The following is a 20586-nucleotide window of genomic DNA, read 5'->3' as shown; positions in this document are numbered from 1 at the left end:
TCTACCAAATTGTGCTTTATATGACAACAATTTGAAAACCAACAAAAATAGCAACTCATTGAAAGTACCTACATGTTATAAACTAATTCCAATTTTCACATTAGAAAATAGATTTAAGAGGGGGGAAGATCATAATTCTATTTGGTCATGAAGTTCTCAAATTTATTAATTGACGGGCACACCAAAAGATTGAGTTTCGAAAAGTCCACGTTCGAAAAAGTACTCCTATGGTCTTTCATTCTTTGGGAAAAGGCTCTTTCAGTTTGACCAATGTAAATTTTGGGCAATAACGACAAGTTAACGTATACACTCCTGATTTATCCGACACTGAAGTTTGCCCAAATTATTTTCTGTTTGGTTAGAACAAAAACGAACGATGTTATTGGTGGGTTCACATTTTTGTAGTTGGCGAATTTGAGGAAATAATTCATTCTGAAATTTCCAACCTATATCATCTTCATTCATATTATAAATGATTAAAATAAGTAAATGTGTGCACTATCACTGTAGAATACTTAAATAAAGTAAATAATCATATTCAACGTTCCCAAACTGAAATTATCATCATTTTCTCAACTTTTTTTTCATTTTCTCAAACACGAAAGTACCAACAGTAATATTCGTGTTGAATCCCACTGCGCTCATGTACATTTCAAAAGACTAATATCGTTTTATCAGCGGAATCATGGAAATATGTGCCATCCTCATTCGTTTTTAAAGTTAATTGGCAATTTCGTGCATATGGCTTTTTTTTCAGCGACTTCTATATTCATATTGTACTGGCGAACACTCGACTGTGGAATATTTTCCCTTGAGGAAATCGTATACAGTGTGTAACAACAAAAACTTAACAGAGCCGTTTTTGAATATAAAAAGTAAGATTTTTGAAAAAGCTCGGACACGTCGATTTCTAATTAAAGGGGGACACCTTTCAGACTAATCAGATTTTTTTTAGTACGCACCCCCCTCGGAGGGGTGCGTACTAATTGTTTATTTTTAAAAATTTGTTATAAACAAATACTTTGTTCTATAATAAAAGTAACTATGTGTTTTCAATATGTTTTTTTTAATAGATAGCGATCAATAATCAAATAAATAATAGGACTACAACTTTAGTAAAAGGCTTAAATTGTTAATAAATTCATAATGAACAAAAAATACTTGAAGCATATTTATCATAACTGAAAGTTATTATAATGAGCGAATGAAAAAGACAAGTATCAAGGTATCACAATATTAAAAGTTTTATAAAAAATAGAATAAATTAAAAAAAAAAACAAATAGTTACTTTTATTATAGAACAAAGTATTGAAAAAAAATGTTTATAACAAAAATTTGTTTAAATAAACAATTAAAAAAAAATAAAAAAAAAGTTTTTTCAAAACCTTAGAGAACAATAGAATTTATGATTTAAAAAAAAACGGTTCCTTAATTTTAATATTCAGTTGCAAAAAACGATTGTTAATTAACAAACGCATTTTTTAGCAACAAAGAATTTTTTTAAGAAACCATTTTTTCACTAAAAATCATGATTTTTCTCAATTAACATAATGCAAAAAAAAAATTTTGAATTGCTTATAAACAATGTATTTGTTTATAATAAATTCATTATCAATAGCTGTTTAAAAAAATTAAAAAAATTAATAATTAGTTTTTAGCCATGAGACATTGAATCAATAAAAAATTTTCAATTGTCAATAAAAAAATAGAAAATAACAATTTTTTCATTTTGGCAACGGTAATCTATTTTTTTGCTTATTAAGGATAACTTCACCAAAGGAAAAAAATGCCAGGGTTTCAGTTTAATAATTATAGGGAGTTTTATATTAACTTTCAATTCAGAAAAAGTTATTAATTAACAAATTTACAATTAACGTTAAATTGGGATAAACATTTTTTGACTGCGGATTATTATTTATTGATGTATCCCAACATCACATGAATTTTTTCATTCCTTAGTATTTACATTTAATATGTTTAAATGATTTTTTTTGTTTTTATGTCTCTATTTTCAGGGCTCTGTAAAAATTATAAATAATCGAGATACAGTTTCGGGAGTCGGGACTTTTTTTACGCATATTCAATGATCTTTTCAATTTTTTTTTAATTTCCAAAATTTCGAAAATCTACCGAGATATTGAGAAAAAACTAAAACCTAATTTTTTTCTTCACTTAATTGTTTATAACTTTTGTAATTTTCATCGGCGCGTTTTCGGACCTTTCCTTAAACTTTCTAGGCAAAAATACGAATCGAATGACACCTTGGTCGTAATTTTTCCACAGGGCTGAAAAATGTTACAAAAAAAGTACATGTGAACTAGACTATACAATCTCCTCGCTGATCGAGAAAAGACTTAGTGTTAGTTCCTTGAGGTTACCCTGTAATTTTCTTTCCCGTGTTTTGTTTGTCATTGTGTCAATAAATTTTATCGTGAATACGCTGTATAATAATTCACCTATCCCCAGTCTCGACATTTTTCATAAAATATATATTTTTTCATCAATTTCTCTTAGCGATTCGGTTTTAATCTCCTTAATCATCGCCGTCCTTTCATGGATCTCTTCAATCTTGAGAACAGGAAAAAGTCGCAAGGGCAAAATCTGGTGAATACGGTGACTATAGCATGATTACGGTGGTGTTTTTGGTCAGAAAATTATGAAAAAGCAATGATGGGTGAGCAGGTGCATACGTTATGAATTGTTTTTTCACAATACTGGGCGTTTTTTTTTCGTAAGGCTTCTCGCAAGTGGGACATCGTTTGTTGTCCATACGACCATGTTTCATGAATTTTTGATGCACTATGCAACGGTAATTGGAAAAACAGTCAACTTGATATTTAATGGAACTTGGCGTGCTTTTTTTGTCTTGGATCTCTTGGGCTCTCCCATTGGAAAGATGTCATACCCATGTACTTGTACCCTGTACGATACACTTATCATTCCGAATAATTTATACTCAGGGTGAATACTTTCTGTTTTTGGGGGTTTTCCACATTTTTATAAAATGATGTAGAAGTGAAGAGCCAACAATCTTTCCAGTGTTTTCGAACTTGATAATAATAATAATAAAAGTTGTTTTTATTGATAGGTAAAAAAAATAAATGAAATACAACGTATGGAATACAATATATAGAATCCACCCACGTACCTATCAAAAGGCAATATTCATTTTCTGATCTTGTCACTGAAGACCCAATCAAAAGTTGCTCTTCCATTCAACCTCGAAAATAAAAATAAATAAATAAAAAATATTGTACATGCACAACATACGTGAATCCTAGATATATTTCAGAGCCAAATGCACCACAATCATTTCTGTTAGTACTGACAACAACAAAAAACAATGAAAATCAAACTGTATGAAATGCTCATTTCCATAAAAATTATTTTATTGACAGAGGAGTTGAGGCAATTTGTGTTCCAGTAAGTAAATATTGAGTTTATTTCTATAATCTAGCACGAAGACTGATTTTAGTGAATTGGGAATTCGATTTTAAAAAGCCAGAATTATATGATGGAATCGGCCGATACTTGATGAAAATCCATAACTAACGTATTCCAAAAACACTTTATTGTGAGATTTTCACTAAATTGTTTTACAAAAACGCAACACGTGTTTCGCCATACAATGGCTTCATCTGGCGTGTCTTTCAACCGAGTTGAAAGACACGCCAGATGAAGCCATTGTATGGCGAAACACGTGTTGCGTTTTTGTAAAACAATTTAGTGAAAATCTCACAATAAAGTGTTTTTGGAATACGTTAAAGCCAGAATTGGTTCTGTGGCGGGGTGTAGTTAGTTGATTTATGAATCTCAGACTCAAATTAATGTCTGTTCTATATCTATATAATCATTCAAATAAAACAACGATAAAAATAAAAACAACAATGGAAATTAATTGGCGCTCTGGGGCGACTTCATTGATTCCAGTGGCGCATTTGATTTTTCAGCTGCAGGAAAACCCGGAAAATTCTGCAGCACAACATCATCTGAAGATCTTGATCTACCGATGTCCTCTCTCTTATAAAACAAAATGTAGGGTGTCTCCAGAGGCTCCAATAGATTCAATGCTCCACCAGAACATTTCGTGACACGACTATCGTCAAACTTAAACCAGTCCGTTTCGTCTTTGACCAAGGCGTAATAATGACCAAATTCAATGCCAGAACCGCAGTGAACAATGACTGCATGAATATTATAATAGTGGTCTGCTAGGTTGAAATGTTCATCTATTTCGAACCTACCAAAGAGTTTCTTGCGTCCGTCAGGAGTTAAGCCTTGTTTGGATACAAGCATAAAATATGCGTCGAGCTTCCATTTTCAGCCATCCTAGTCTATCCAAATGATGAGACACGTGTTGTCCCCTCCTGGTTCCTGTAATGAGTCTGAGATATGTGTTTTGTAGGGTCTGTATTTTTTTCATCGGATAAACGTTTTATAATTTGGGAGACATGAGAGTTGAGCTCAAGGGATTAGTCAATTATGAGACCAAGTTTTTTCGTAGATTCTGTCAAATGCAATTGATGCTCGTCCAATCAATATTTCTCTCTCATCTTTTTCTCATTGCTGTTCGACCAAATAGCTTTACTACTGTTTTGGAGGGATTGATTGTCAGGCAGTACTTCTTTGAGGTTGTGAGTGTGGATTTCAAATCTGCTTTCATTTGCTCACAAGCAAGTGCTACAGAAGATTCTGAAAATCGATTGTATCATCTGCGTAGCTATAAATTTCGATGTGATGGAGACACTTTGGAAATTGGGATGCGTAGATTTCGAAAAGCGTAGGACCTAGAATTGAACCTTGAAGTACACCTGCAGATATATTCAAGACATAGTTTCATCCAAAGTTACGCTTCGAAACCTTCCATTCAAATAGTTCAGTCAGTGTACACTCTCAGAAAAAATGATCTTTCTCTGGATCTAAAATGTAGGGACGATAAAATTAGTTGTTTGTTCCAATTGGTACTTCGATGTGTGAAATTGATTCCATTGTAAATCGTCTATAATGTTTTATGTAATTATTGAAATATACGGTATGTAATAATAAGTGAAAGATTCCTATGCTGAATTTTTGGATCTCATGCATCGACTGCTTTGACTATAATCCCCGTATTGTGTATGGATTTTCTTGCTGAATTCGTGAATTAAACTAGCATTAGTTTATCTATTCCAGTGCCAGAATCAATCTTGGATTCGAATCTTCTTCAAATCACCTAACGCGTCTATTTTTCCACCATCTCCCTGACTCCAACCTTGATCAAGAAACTGGTGTTACGGAAATTCTTGCTGAATCCAGGGCGGATGTGGCATCTTCCAGTAGAATATTTCCTCTCTGTTCGAATTGTCTATTTTCATCAACTTCATAAAATTACTGAATTCTGTTCAAAGTGAAACGTCAGGCGAATATTCATTAAAGAAGACGTCGGTTTTGCTCCTTCGTCTCGTTTTCTGTCTGTAGGCTGATTGTTTGTCGTTCACGCTTCGAATCGTTCCTCAACTCGTTTATTGCTTTGTGTTTATATTGACGCCAGTCCACTTGATATTGAAATGGGGAATCTGTAATGATTGAATGGTCCCATTATTTACATCGTTTCGTAATTGGGAGACGATACTATAAATATCCACGGTAGAACATTGAAGATTGGTGGGAGTAGAAATGGTGTCCTAGAATGAAACAAGTTCATCTACTCTAATCAACTGAAAGAACAATCTGTTCAGGCCAGTCTCGACTTACCTGCACTGTTGGTTGATGGACTGACACCTATCATAAAACAACTATTCCGCTGGCTAATACTCCTACTATCATTTATAAAAAGACTATTACAAGTTTTCCGCAATTGTTTGTATGGAAAATAAATCAAAAAAGCATTTTCCACCCAAAAACTGATCCGCCCTTAAAATATACTGCTTTCAATTTGGATGATGATTTTCTCGACTATATTGCAGAATTCATTAATTTTCATCATTCGTCGTTTTGACGATGTGTTGGCGTATTTCTCATGCTTGATCAATCTATCGACATTTTTCCAGGTGTTGAATGATCTACACGTTTCCAGCCAATAGTTTTCTCAGTGCGGAAAAAAACACCAATATTCATCTTTGATTTACGATAATTTCATTTCTACTTATCGAATTTCCAAAATATCAACATTCCAAAGAAGAGATGTTTATTTTCATGGGTTCATTAGCTTTATTCATGGAACAATAATTGACCATAACCCATTCTTGAATTTGGTAAGATATTCAAGATTGTGCCAAATAACAAAACATACCAAGATATTTTTTGTTCAGAAAATCTCTGAAATAGTTAATTCACTATAACTTATCGTATTGAATGTTTCATTCATAGCTCTTACTTTAAATTTCGACCCAAGATATTTTAAATTTCTGCGTTTAGTATTCTATTCGAAAACATTTTGGAAATCAAGCTCGGTTTCTTGTTTGAGATTTTTCCAAGAACCGTGTCATCTGCAAAACTGACCTTCACAATTCGTATCTAGAGAAAAGAATGAAAGTACTGCCCCAAACTGATCCTTGAGATGTTCTATATGACGCAGTTCTAGCAGTTGTCTCAAACAATTTGACAATAACTCAATCACTTTTTTCCATTGGCCAACGCGAGTGATATCCCTCTCTTGCTCACAAGAACTCCTAAAGGCAGTTAATACGATAAAACGTATAACACTGGAAGTTGCTTCAAATATGGACACGCAGTCCACAAGCACACAATTCAGCAGCCTTGCGAAAACTAAATCAGTAAACTCCAATTTCTACTCCAAAAACTGCATTTTTCGAATGCCTTGTGAATGCGTCAACTTCTTTATTTTTCACATGTGAATGCGTCAAGTTCAATATCTTCAACTTGTGAATGCGTCAAGTTTCATCTCTTCAAGATATAGATGCGCCAAATCAAATATCTTTAACTTGTGAATACTTCAAATTCCATATCTTCATGTGAATGCGTTAAGTCCTATATATTCAATTCGTGAATGAGTCAAGTCCTATATCTTCAACTTGTGAATGCGTCAAGTTCTATATCTTCAACTTGTGAAGGCGTCTAGTTCTATATCTTCAACATTTGAATGTGACGAGTTCTATATCTCCAGCATATGTATGCGTTAAGTCATATATCTTCAACTTGTGAATGCGTCAACTTCCATATATTCAAAATGTTAATGCGTCAGGTACTATATTTTCAACATGTTAATGCGTCAAGTCCTACTTATTCAACATGTGAACGCTTCAAGTCATATATCTTCAGCATTTGAATGCGTCAAGTCCTACATGTTTACATGTGTATGCGTCAAGTTTCATAACTTCACATTTGAATGCGTCAAGTTTCATATCTTCAACGTGTGAATGCGTCAAATTCTATATCTTCAAGATTTTAATGCGTCAAGTGTTATTGTTTCGATTCCTACATCATCAACATCCAAGAATTACTGAAGGTTGCGGAAATGGAGATAAGTAAGCTAACCCTGAGATTATTCAGGGTGAGAAACAATGGTTCGAAAGTGTTGGGATAACAAGGATGAAAGACCAGTCAAGACTAGTTCACTCGTACATACAATGATATATTTGTAGTCGGAAACTGAAGTGAGTTATGAAAGAGAATTGCATGTATGGAGACCGAATAAAAACTGTTTTTTCGAATCATTTCTCTTCTGCGCATTCTAATTTTCCATCCTACTCATGAATTTTGAATCTGTACTCCTCCATTTGGATTATCATAGCGTCGGATCATTTTCATCTGACCACAGAAACGTTTTTACTTACTCAATTTGGAATCATTTTCTCCTTTTTTTATATTACTTACTCTTCCTCTCCGAATATTATCAGTTTCTTAATCGTCAATGACATTCATATGTTCAAAATAATTTTTTCTCTTCTCAAATCCATTGGTTTCGTTGATTTCTTGACACACCGCGTACTGTCCCTTGATGATAGATACGTTCAGCCCTTCCAATATCGAAACTGTTCAAATATTTGTTTTGGGAAAGATTATTAGTTTCCTCGGGCGTTCGTGGAAATCGGAACATTAGAATTTATTGGTTCATTACTTTTTCATTTCGGAAGTAGAAGAATCCAACGACATTAAATTACACCATCAACGCAATCTCGAATAATGAAATTTCAATGTTATGCCCCGTTTAACTCCTCCAACAACGCTGTGCCAAATATCCAATGAGTTGTAAACTGAAAATATCGGACTTTGGAAAGGCCATTATAGTATAGTACAGTCTGGCTGAAGTGAGAACTTCAGCAAGAGAAATTCCTAGTGTTCCATTTATTCGAGGTTGTGCTGCAAATGATGTAGTAGAAATCTCTCTGAAGCATTCGACAGTATTCATTGCTTATAAAACACAAAGTAGGTCTTACTGAAGAACTATGTGAGATTTCCCAAAAGTGATTTGAAGTGAAAACGAGGATGATCTATGCACTGGCATAATTTGGTATAACTAAAATGATTTAAACACATCGAGTCAACTTCAAGGCAGTAACTTTCTTATCACGTGTAAATTAAAACCCTGTTCGCCATTGACCTGATGATTCACCTCAATAACCTCACAAAATTTCATATGGTTACATTCATTAGGTTTCATATGATACAAATTTTATTGATGAAGCTCCTCATGAATTCCGCAAAATCCCTATCAACAAGTGGAAACATAGGCAAAGAAAAATCATCTAATGTTAAATGTGAGTGGGAAAGCTGTAATAAGACTCAGTTTGAGTGGTATCCAAGAGAATTTCACTATATATGAGAATGCAAAATCATATGCCGAATTTGGTACTACAAGCAAAGCCGTGCAGTGAGTTGAGAAATGATTCTATTGAATAGAGATGCATGGCAAGTGACTGTGATAGGAAATCTCTGTTGATTCTGTGCTACGCTACTTCACAAGTGGACTCAGCTAGGCTGGAGGCAGTCATGCAGAGATGCATTTGAAAAATTTGGATTACGCACTGTAGCCAGTCTTCATTTTCATAAACTGTGTGTCCACTTGCATGAAAACAGAAGCATACTCTTCTTCAGTCAGTCTGTTCGATGTTTCTTTCTCAGTTTTGGAACTTCGTTCACAAGATGTCCCTTCAGTGGTCCTATCAACTCATGTTCCTGTCATGTATTTCCGTCATGTCCATGTCATGTCCCTATCATGTCATGTATTGTCATGACATGTCACGTTCCTCTCATGTTCGGATCATATCCATGTCATTTCCCTAAAATGTCGTGTCATGTCCTGTCATGACATGTCATGTCCCTGTTATGTTCCAGTTATATCCATGAAACTTCCTAGTCATGTCTATGTCATGTCCCCCTCATGTCATGTCATGTCCCTACCATGTCATGTCCCTGTCATTTTCTATCATGATACGCCATATCCTTAGAACTGGTTGGTATCTCAATCGCCACAAAAGAAATGACCAGGAAAGGAATTCCTGGCAAAAACAACAATCTGCATTGACAGCAGACAAGCCCTATCAACCTTGAACAGACAACGTGTAACCTCAGGGCTAGTGCTAGAGTTCCACCAAGAATTTGGCAAAGCCTTGGTAGATAATAACATTACCCTGAGATGGGTTAAAGGGCACGACAGGAGTAAAGGTAATCGCATTGCCGACTCTTTAGCCAAGGAATCGGCTGGACCCAGTGGCATCTACGTCCTGATGACTTCGGCAATTGCGGAACTAGCCAAATGTTACACCCATGCTCCATCCCTAAAGAGATGGAATGGAATCAAAGGATGAAATCTTGCCAGAATCTCCTTGGGCGATCCTGGGTAGCTGGCGCCAAAGAAATAACTGGCGATGACCACGAAAACTCTACGCTCAACAGTAGAATTCCTAACTGACCACTGTCAACTAAGAAAACACCTCCATAATATGGGGCTCCACAGATACAGGTGCCATAACCTTCAACCAGCTCAAATATTCTGCATTTCCCAACCCGTCAATAAACGTCCAAATACAATAACATGTTCTGACATGTTTCTACATGTTCTGTCATTTCCTACTACGTTCTCTCATTTCCTACCATGTCTTGTCACTTCCTACAATGTCCTGTCATGTCCCTTCAATGTCCCTATTATGTCATATCATGTTCTGTCATGACATGTTATGTCCCTGTCATGTCTTGGTCATGTCCCTATCATGTTATGTTCCTGTCATATCCTGATCATGTCCATATCATTTCCTGTCATGATATGTCATATCATTGAACCAGGTCAAATAGTCTGCATTTCTCAATTCGTTATCATACGTCGGAATACACATAACATGACATGACATATTCTGTCATGTTCCTGAAAGTTCTGTCATTTTCTGCCATGTCCTGTCATGTCCCTTCAATGTCCTTATCATGTCATGTCCTCTTTTGTCATGTTTCTCTCATATCCCTGTCATGTCTTGCTCATGTCCCTATTATGTCCTGTCATGTCCCTGTCATGTCCCAATCACGACCGTGCAATAAACTTCTGTGAAAAGTGTTTTCACCAGCGTTTTCACCAGCCAAGTTGACTAGTTTGTGGTGGCTGTTTTTGTTTTGGATTTGTGAAATAATTGAAATATGCTCAACTTCTTCAGAGTCAGTTAAGGCTGTTGAAAAAATGTCATCTTCAATATATGAAATGGACATATTTGGTATTCTTGGACTAACTCTATAAATTGGTTTTTATACAGGTTGATTCAAAAGTACCTTGACAAGTAACTTGACAAACTTCGGTTGCTTATAGCGACTAGTAACAAGGGTAGCTTATTTACGTAGATATGATAGAGAAATCGATTTTTTCACTGAAAAATGTGCTAGAAGTAGGCCCAAAAAAGTTATGAATCTTTAAAAAAGAAAAAGACGTGTAGGTGGCGCCCCCTACGAGTAAGAGCAAAAAGAACATCAGGTTCGAATTCGACACCTCAAAAACCTCCTATTACAAAGTTTCGTTCAATTAAGTTCAGTATTTCAAAAGTTATTTGAAAAAATCGAAAATAAAAATAAAACTTCAACATCCTGTATCTTGGAAACGAAACGTTTCCGGACATTTATTTATTTGAACAATTCATATTAAAATATTGTGAGGAATCACCTCCTGAAGTTTGTCAAAGTATTTTTGAATCACCCTGTACAAGACGTATACAAAAATTTCTTTGAATTGGCAGCTTGCGCGAGAAACCCATCAAAATGTATCAGTGTCATGGATCACAAAAAGGTAAGACCTCGTTATTCCTTAGCTCGGACAAGTTTCGACTTCTGAGGGTTGTCATTCGTAGGGGTGCGACAGCTGGTTAGAAAAAACATATTTTAACACAGACATAATTCAAGAACCTTTTCAAATTTGAAGTTTATTCAGTTCTTCACCGAAAAACTGATTGCAAAATTTAAAATTTAATATAAATACAGATTCCTCTGAATGAATAATCAGAATCCATCAGTTTAAGTTAATGGTTTATATTTTTCTGATGACGAAATACATATGTTTTCTTTTTCTCCAGTAATCATCTATTATATGACCAGGTTGATACCATCCGAAACCAATCAATTGATATTGAACCAGTGTGTAATAGATAATTTGTTTGATAAATTCAATGTAATGAATGGAAGGAAATATAGTTCTTCTTGGAATCATTCTGCTGATATAAAATTGCGTTGTGTCTGACAAAGAAATATGTTCAGTCATTACTATCATTTCTGCTGCTCAGTAACCCATTTCTATTGTACAATCTAGGTAATGGCCAAGAAAAGAGGACTGGAATGGGCAAAAATAAAGCGATTAGGAGAACTACAAAAAGCTCTTCGCGTCGATCTACAGGCTATGATTTCGCTAGTAGAGGAAACTTTGCACGATCCGCCTTACATGAAAGAGGAAGTCATAAAGGAACTGGAAACTACCTCTGAATGCTTGGCAGAAACTTCACTGACGCAGAATACGAAACACATCCAGAGCTTCAAACTGAAACAACGTGCCCTACATGTGTTTCGAGGTTAGTATCCGTATTTTATCGATAGTGTGGGTGGAATATAAAGGACAGAGAGAGAGAGAGAGAGGCGGAGATTTACTGTATTTTTTCGAGGGTAGGAATTCAAGATTAATAGTGGAATACGAAATAATTATTCTTTCATTGCAGTGCTATTTCGTTGTACGAGGTCAACATTGTTTGGGGTCCAATATTATTTTGAAGGCATTTTTTGTCAAGTTCACAATGTCAAAGGAACACTAATGAAAATATAGTTGAATTTCCATATTTCCGGAACCTTTTTACAATTTTCTCCATTTTTTTCAATGAAAAGAGATACTTAATCCTGACTCTTGGCTGATTTTGATATTGTACATTGTTCAAGAGATATCTGAAGTAAAATACTTCAAATGTTACAAAAATGGCCCCAAATGAAGCCAGTTGTTCAAAATATCTGAGTTGGATTTATACAATTTAATGTACTCAGGACATAAGAATGTTTTTTGATATGTCAAATCTTATATAGCATATGAAGCTATATCATAGCATATTATGCAATGTCCTGTCAGGTCTCTGTCATGTCCATATCATGTTCCTATCATGCCGTGTCCTGTCATGTACCTATCATGTCAGGACATGTCATGTCCTATCATATCCTTGTTATAGCCTTGTCATGTTCTGTTATTTCCTGTCATCTCAAGCCAAGTCCTTACCATATCCCTGTCACGTCTCATATCGCTGTTAAATCCTGTCATGTCCATGCCATATCTCTGTCATGTCCTTGTCATATCCTGTCATGCTCTGTCATATCCTGTCATGCCCTGTCATTTCATGTCCCTGTCATGTCATGTCATGCCTTGTTATTCTCTACCCCCATATTTCTGCTGTGTCCTTGTGTTGTCATGTTATATTTTGTCCAGACCTGTCATTTCTTGTCATGTCCATGTCATGTCATCGCATGTTATATCCCAATCCTTTTCCCCCAATAACTCAGTGTGATATGAATATTCACTAAATTACTACCCTGTAGGAAGCAAAGCTACTGTTTGTACCAATTAACATCGGTTTGGCACAGTTTCGAAATTTTTTCTCACATCAAGCATGTCTGTATTATCAGCTCAGAATTGGATTAGTCCAATTTGATGTATTCAGGACATATAAACGTTTTTGACATGCCATGCCATGTCATGACACGACATACTCGTATGGTATGTTTTGTTCTTATGTCATGTCGTGTTATATCGTGTCATGTCGTGGCATAATGCATCATATCGTGTCGTGCTATGTCGTGTCGTATCATACCGTGTCGGGTCATGCCGTGTTGTCATATCCTGTCGAGTCGTATCATGTCATATGATGTCGTGTCAGGACGTGTCATGTCAGGCTGTGTTATGTCGTGTCGTGTCATATCGTGACATTTTGTATCATATAGTGTCGTCATGTGTAACGTCTTATCTTATCGTATCATGTCGTGTCATGTCATGTTGTATCATGTCATGTGTTACGTCTGTAATGTCTTGTTGTGTCATGTCGTGTCATATCCTGTCGAGTCGTATCATGTCATGTGATATCGTGTCAGGACGTGTCATGTCAGGCTGTATTGTCGTGTCGTGTCATATCGTGGCATGTTGTATCATATAATGTCGTCATGTGTAACGTCTTATCTTATCGAAGCATGTCGTGTCATGTCATGTTGTATCATGCCATGTGTTACGTCTGGCATGTCTTGTTGTGTCTTGTCTTGTCATGTCGTGTCATGAAGTGTTATGTCATAATATGTCGTGACATGTCTTATTTATCATGTCATGTCATGTCATGATATAAACTTCCGGAGATTCCATGAATCACAGTCATATTGGGTGGTGAAGTCATCACAACTTCAATTCAAATCACACCTTTGTTCAACTTAAATGCAACACGAATGGAAATAATCAAAACTTTTTCAAAACTCCCGGACTATTTCAAAAGTCTACGGCGACCTGAAGCTTTTCACTTTCACGGACGAGTATTATGAGCCCTCACCGTGTTCAACCCCCCACCGTCCTCTTGCCGTATCATCCAAAGGGTTAATAGGAATTTCCTTTCGTGTTGGAGAGTTTTACCTGCCGAGTTATGGAACACGACAAAAAATGTGATCAGACGAAAAAGAATTTCCTCTGGTACACTCCCTTATATCGACAACTAGCGTGTCTGGGGCTAGAAAGTTCGGGATTGTGAGTCTGAAAAGGTCAGGACCTGGATTTCAAGGGTTGTTTTTTTCGTTTCTCTGAATATCTGAATAATTCATTAATTCATTCCGTACCTATATACAGTGTGTAACAACGAAAACCTAACAGAGCCGTTTTTGAATATAAAAAGTAAGATTTTTAAAAAAAGCTCAGACACGTCGATTTCTAATTAAAGGGGGACACCTTTCAGACTCATCAGATTTTTTATAGTACGCACCCCCTCGGAGGGGTACGTCCGACGACCCTTATTTAGATAGGGAAAGTAGGTCGAGTGGCACCTTGTTTTAAAGGTCTCTCGAATACCTTTACATCTCTGTTAAAAGAAAATTTTTGTACCGATTAGTTTTCGAGATAATTTGAAGATTTAAAGGTATTTTTATTGAGTTCAACTCTTTTTAAAATAAATCAAATTGTTTTTAAGGTACAATTTATGTTCAGAACTTTCATAAAAAAATTAATTTTTGCTTTTTATGACAACCTGCTAATACGTGTCCATTTGATTTCGTAAAAAAGTAAGAATCATTTGTTTATTACGAGATTTTTTCGGGGGATGGGGTTGGTTACCACCCTTACATTTTAGGTGAATTGAGTGGCACCTCCTCATGAAGGTTGCCTTTTGACGTGGATATTTTATGCTTCTAATAAAAAAGTGAATCATACTATAAACTTACCCACACAACGAATACAACCTGCTGATTTCCTTGAATGCTGATGACACAGAAAAGTTTAAAAAACTGTTTTAGGGTTGATAAATCCCAATAAATGTTTTTAAAGCACACACAAAAAAAGTAACACCTAATAAGGGTAACGCACATAGGAAATTTAGAGTACCTAAATGTTCAAAATGTGCGCCATTTTGCTCAATGCAACAATAAAGATTTTGTTCGAATTTTGCTCTTACATTATTCAACATCTCAGGAGTTATAGCTCGGCATTCATCAATATACCTACGACGTAATTCATCCAAATTGGCTGGCTGTGTAGCATGAACTTTAGAATTTAAATATCTCCACAAAAAGTAGTCCAGTGGTGTTAAATCTGGTGATCGTGCTGGCCATTCAATTGGACCTCTTCTGCCAATCCATTGTCCTTCAAAATGATTATTCAAAAAATTTTGAACCTTCTGGGCATAATGGAGTGGTGCATAGTCTTGTTGAAAATGTATAAATCCATCTTGACATCTTGGATCCTGTTCAATTATTTCAACTATACGAGGTTGTATTGCCTCTTCAAGAAGTTGTAAATAAGAATCACCGGTTAAATTTCCATTAATGAAAAATGGACCTATAATATTCCGGCCCAGACATTCAACTTTTGGGGATGTTGGGTATGTATTTCTGCGTATTGTCTTGGGTTTTCATCCAACCAATAACGGCAATTGTGACGGTTCACGCAACCATTTAAATAAAATGAGCTTTCGTCCGAAACACAGATGTTATAAAGCAGCTCGGGATTTTGCATTAATCTCTCACTCATGCCCTCACAAAACTCCTGTCTTCGGTCAAAATCATCCTCAATGAGTTCATCAACAAGTTTAATTTTGTAAGGATGGAATTTGTGGTTTTTAAGGATTCTCCATGCGCTCATATGGCTAATTCCGGCCATTGCTGATAAACCTCTGGTACTTAACCTGGGATTGATGATGACTTGATCAATCATTACCCTTCTCTGAACATTTCTTTTCTTATTTGAAACCGAACCTGTCTCCCTGAATTTTGTGACCAAATCCAGAACGTGATTTCTGCTTAGGTTAAATAAAATTGATGTTCTATTAGCATTTTGGTCGTTGCCAAAAAATAAAGCAATAACTGAAACCCTTTCAGCAGTAGTATAAGGCATTTTTAAACAAATAACAATACACGACCCGTTTAAACAAAACAATCGAACGATGTACTAATGACAACTGGAAGAAAAGGAGTGGGTATTGATTTTAAAAAAGAGATTTCATTTAACAAAAAACTGATAAGAAGAACTGCTCAAAATTTTTTTTATTTAGGCATACAAGTTACCGAGTGGTCTGTCTAATGTATTATTAACATGACAATTTTGACTTCAAATTATCTCGAAAACTAATCTTTACAAAAATTTTCTTTTAACATACTTGTAAAGGTTTTCGAAAGGCCTTTAAAACACGGTGCCACTCGACCTACTTTCCGTATCTAAATAAGGGTTTTTTGTAGTACGCACCCCCCTCCGAGGGGGTGCGTACTACAAAAAATCAGATTAGTCTGAAAGGTGTCCCCCTTTGATTAGAAATCGACGTGTCCGAGCTTTTTTTAAAAATCTGACTTTTTATATTCAAAAACGGCTCTGTTGAGTTTTCGTTGTTACACACTATATTCAAAGTTGAACATTCACATTCGAAGGAGGCGATATTTTGGATGAGGGAATGTAAATTTGTGATGAATAACTACCAGGAGCGTTCGGATGTTGTGATATTACAAATTTATTGATCATATATTCTGTATTCATTGATACATTTCCTTCAAGAATATTGATATTTGAAATAAAGTTTCTAGCAATTTTCAAGATAATTCTAATGTATGTCTTCGAGTTTCAGATACTTGTGAACCTTACCATTTCCCAGATATCATTAATGGGATAACCTAAAACATGGTCTGTCTGAAATTGTACAAATATTGTTTATCAAATTGAGTAGTAGCCATCATGATCAAAGCCGACAGTCTTGATTTCTAAAACATCAAACACCGGAGATCTGCGATGAAGAGGCGTATATTAAGGAAACTTATTTTCTGCCCGTAATCCATTAGACGGTTATTTCAATAATCGTGCTTGCTGAAATATTTACACTTCAGATCCTGGATCTACTTTCTATCTGAAAACTAAGACGATGTCTGTTGGCGAGGGTCTTAATAGAGCACCCAAAGCAATTCAATAAAACTAACCCATCTCCGGCTTTCGCATGAAAATTATAGTCGCTTTTGCTCGAGATTAGATTATCATTGTGTTATACGAGTTCACGACGGAACTCGTGGAAACTGCGGTTTCTTTGAGTTGCGAAAAATACTTTATCCATGATAGTAATTACAGAATTTTCACAATAATAATAATGATTGGTTTCATTGATGGTTTCATGAAATTACAACCAATGAAATGGCAGGGTTCAATATCTACGCATAAATCATTGCAGAGATTGCTCTTCCATCCAACCGTGAGAAGGAAAGAAAAAAAAAGTTTGTTATCATGAACAGTGCAAACAGTATATACAGCGAAGCAAAAAAAAATAGATTAGACACCTAATTCTATATGCTGATGATACCACTTTAGCAACGGAAGTAGAAACGTCTGAAGAGCATATGATGAATGATGATGAATATACTGGCAAAGGAATTCACCAAGTGGTGTGACAGAAATACTCTGACGGTAAATTCTGCTAAAACAGACCCTCGAAACTCATTAGGCCTCCTAAACATGGAACTACTCTGTATGAGAGAAGCCCAATATACAGAGAAATTCAATTTCTAAATCATCTGCCTGCCTGTGTAAGACTGAAAGACAACGTCAATGCTTTCAAAAGGAAACTTGAAAACTTTATATTTAACGAATGTTACTATGACATATCAGAATTCATGAGCAAAAAGATAAAGTGAGATTGACACTCGGATGCCCAGGTTATTATTATAAACTTCAAAACTTTCAATATTGTCATTTCATCTGATCTATGTCTGTGACTCTTCCAATATCATGTAAATATGACCTGACTGGAATAAAAATTATTATTGTACCTATCGGTTGAAATCGTAGGAAACAATTTTCCACCCTCAATATTACACCATTTCAACGCCCATACTCTGGGTCGATTTCGATTCATTTCTTCATAATATTCGTTCACGCTTTCATTTATTCCTTCTTCTTCAAAAATTGTTTCGCTTCATCCAATGACGAAACAGATTTTTCATAAAGAACAGATACTATACGATTTTCTTCTAATTTCCCAATAAATCTCCATCTCTCCCATTCGCATTCATTGTCACTTCCCCATCATCAAACGATCGTTTTCTCTTTCAGAGGCACTCAGAGTGGAAAAGTTCGTCGAAGCATGTTCCGGGCCTCCCGGGACCAAAACTTTGGACATTCTAGGCCAACTTATGAACGAGAGCCATGAGAGCCTACGAGACCTCTACGAATGTAGCCACCCCCAGCTAGACAGGTTAGTCGAAATATCTGGAGGTTACACGCTGGGCACGAGATTAACGGGGGCGGGGTGGGGCGGCTGCACGGTGTCCCTTTTGTCGCCAGAGAAAGTGGGGGAGTATGTTGACTTTCTCAAAGAGCAGTTTTACAAACCACTCGGAGTTTCCGACGGCTTCGAATCCGTTGTGTTTGCTACTTCACCCAGAGGGGGTGCTTGTATCTATGTTTGATTTATTTTTCTGTTAATGGTGTTTGCTTGGCGACTGTTCGCTTTTCTCGTGAGAAAATGTCGCGTAGACGTAACAGTTTTGGAGAAGTTTGTAATAAATTGGAAAAGCAGATGATTTTTTTTCTTTTTCCCGCATCACTTGCTGTGAAATAAACGAAATAATGTAGAAAGTTGTTTGTTTTTATGGCTAAAAAGATGTTTCTACCGAGGAGCACAAAACAATTCTCTTGAAAAGTCTAATGAAAAATGTATCGTCAAGTTACAAAGATACATTCAGCACTACTGATAGTGAATACGATAAACAGAACCCGTCACATGTGCAGTTTCAACTAATCCAAGCTTTATTTCGTTATAGAAAATTGACCTGAAAAGCTCAAAAGAGGCAGAAACTTTAAATTTTGAAAAAAAATTAATAGCACCAATGTATGAGGTACAAAATTCACACAAAACACATGACAAAACTCTCGAACAACCTAATAAAATGAGCTGTCCAGTGATCTCAAAAGCGAGAAAACAATCTAAAAGAATTTTGAAAAAAGTTGAGGTTCCTAAAAGTTCCTAAAAGGTTTCTGTATTATTATCATCTGAAAATAAATTAAAAAGATTAACCGAAAATAACAACTTTATTCAACAAAAAACTGCAATTACAAAGAAATAACATACAAGCAACAACCAAAAAAATTGAATATTGAAATATTAATAAAAGCTGAAAATAAAAAAATTGAAAATATTATAAATAAAACTAGGATGCTGTGTACGAAACCTCTACTTCCAACTGAAGGACAAATTTTTTACGCAAGATGAGGGACTGTCAATGGTATATATATATATATATATATATATATATATATATATATATATATATATATATATATATATATATATATATATATATATATATATATTAATATATGGAGTGGTTTGAAACTCTGGCCGTTGAAGAAGCCCACAAGAAGCCTCGAGTGTGGTTGAGCTACGTAGACGACACCTTCATAATATGGAAGCATGGGAATGCAGAACTAGACACTTTCCTGAAGCACATCAACAACGTAAGTCCTTCCATCACTTTCACAATGGAGAAGGAAGTCCACAACGAATTGCATTTCTTAGACGTTTTGGTGAAGAGGACCGACACTGAATTGGAAACATCTGTATATCGAAAACCCAGTCACACAGGACAGTATTTGAACCAGAAATCCAACCACCATCAATCGACTAACAGAGGAACCATCAAGACCCTACTAGACCGTGTTTTCGAGCTTTGTAATACAAAGGAAGGTCTCGAAAAGGAACTGGGCATCATCAAAAATGACCTCCAACGAAATGGTTACTCCAGCGTGATGGTAGAACAGGCTTTAGCTAAAAAACAGCAAGAGCTCCACAAGAAAGAGAAGCCGCCACAACCAGTACTTGTACTTCCCTACATCAGAGGATTATCGGAAAGGATAAGAAGGATTGGGTCCAAGTATAACATCAAGTGCTTCAGATCTGGGAACACTATACGTAGCAGCCTCATGAAAACCAGGCCACCAAACGCGGACTGCGAATCCAAGAATTGCATTTACCGGACACCCTGCGAGTGCGGAGAATCATACTTCGGTGAAACTAAAAGACCATTGAAAGTTCTCACTAAAAGGCCATTTAAAGTTCGCATTGCTGAGCACAAGAAACACACACAGCGAGTAGAAACCAGCAAATCCGGAATAGCAGAGCATGTTTGGACTTATCAACATAACATCAAGTGGGCTCAAGCTGAAATCATCCACAAAGAGGAACACTGGTTTAGGAGAAAATCCAAAGAAGCTGCGTATATGTTGTCCAACAACGCATTTAGTCAAGCTAGCGTAGAGACACGTAACATATGGAAACCTCTAATCAAGCGAAAAACGACCAACTCCCGCAAAACGGTCATCTCCTGTTGAAACCAATTAAGTCAGATTTCGGAGGAGTAAGTCCAGTTATCACTCGATGACGATTGTGGATACTAACAATCGAAACGTCGTGACTTAACTTGGTTTGAAATCTT

The 20586-nt window shown here is 35.8% G+C and overlaps 1 protein-coding gene across 1 annotated transcript in view; it reads left to right on the top strand.

Annotated features, from left to right (window-relative positions):
* Nucleotides 1-18672, top strand: part of Galk (N-acetylgalactosamine kinase) — a 60456-nt gene extending 41784 nt beyond the window's left edge. The window contains exons 6-7 of the mRNA XM_074176526.1: nucleotides 11720-11975; nucleotides 18206-18672. Of these exons, the coding sequence (XP_074032627.1) occupies nucleotides 11720-11975; nucleotides 18206-18561 (612 nt within the window). The 3' untranslated portion in view covers nucleotides 18562-18672. The remainder of the gene's footprint in view (nucleotides 1-11719; nucleotides 11976-18205) is intronic.
* The last annotated feature ends 1914 nt before the right edge of the window (nucleotides 18673-20586 follow it).

This window comes from Leptinotarsa decemlineata, unplaced genomic scaffold, assembly GCF_025532065.1.
Source record: "Leptinotarsa decemlineata unplaced genomic scaffold, Ldec_3_MD MMD2_tig00001719_RagTag_RagTag, whole genome shotgun sequence".
NCBI lineage: Eukaryota > Metazoa > Arthropoda > Insecta > Coleoptera > Chrysomelidae > Leptinotarsa > Leptinotarsa decemlineata.
Note: the sequence above shows the minus strand (reverse complement) of the source record. Positions and strands in the feature narration are given on the sequence as shown.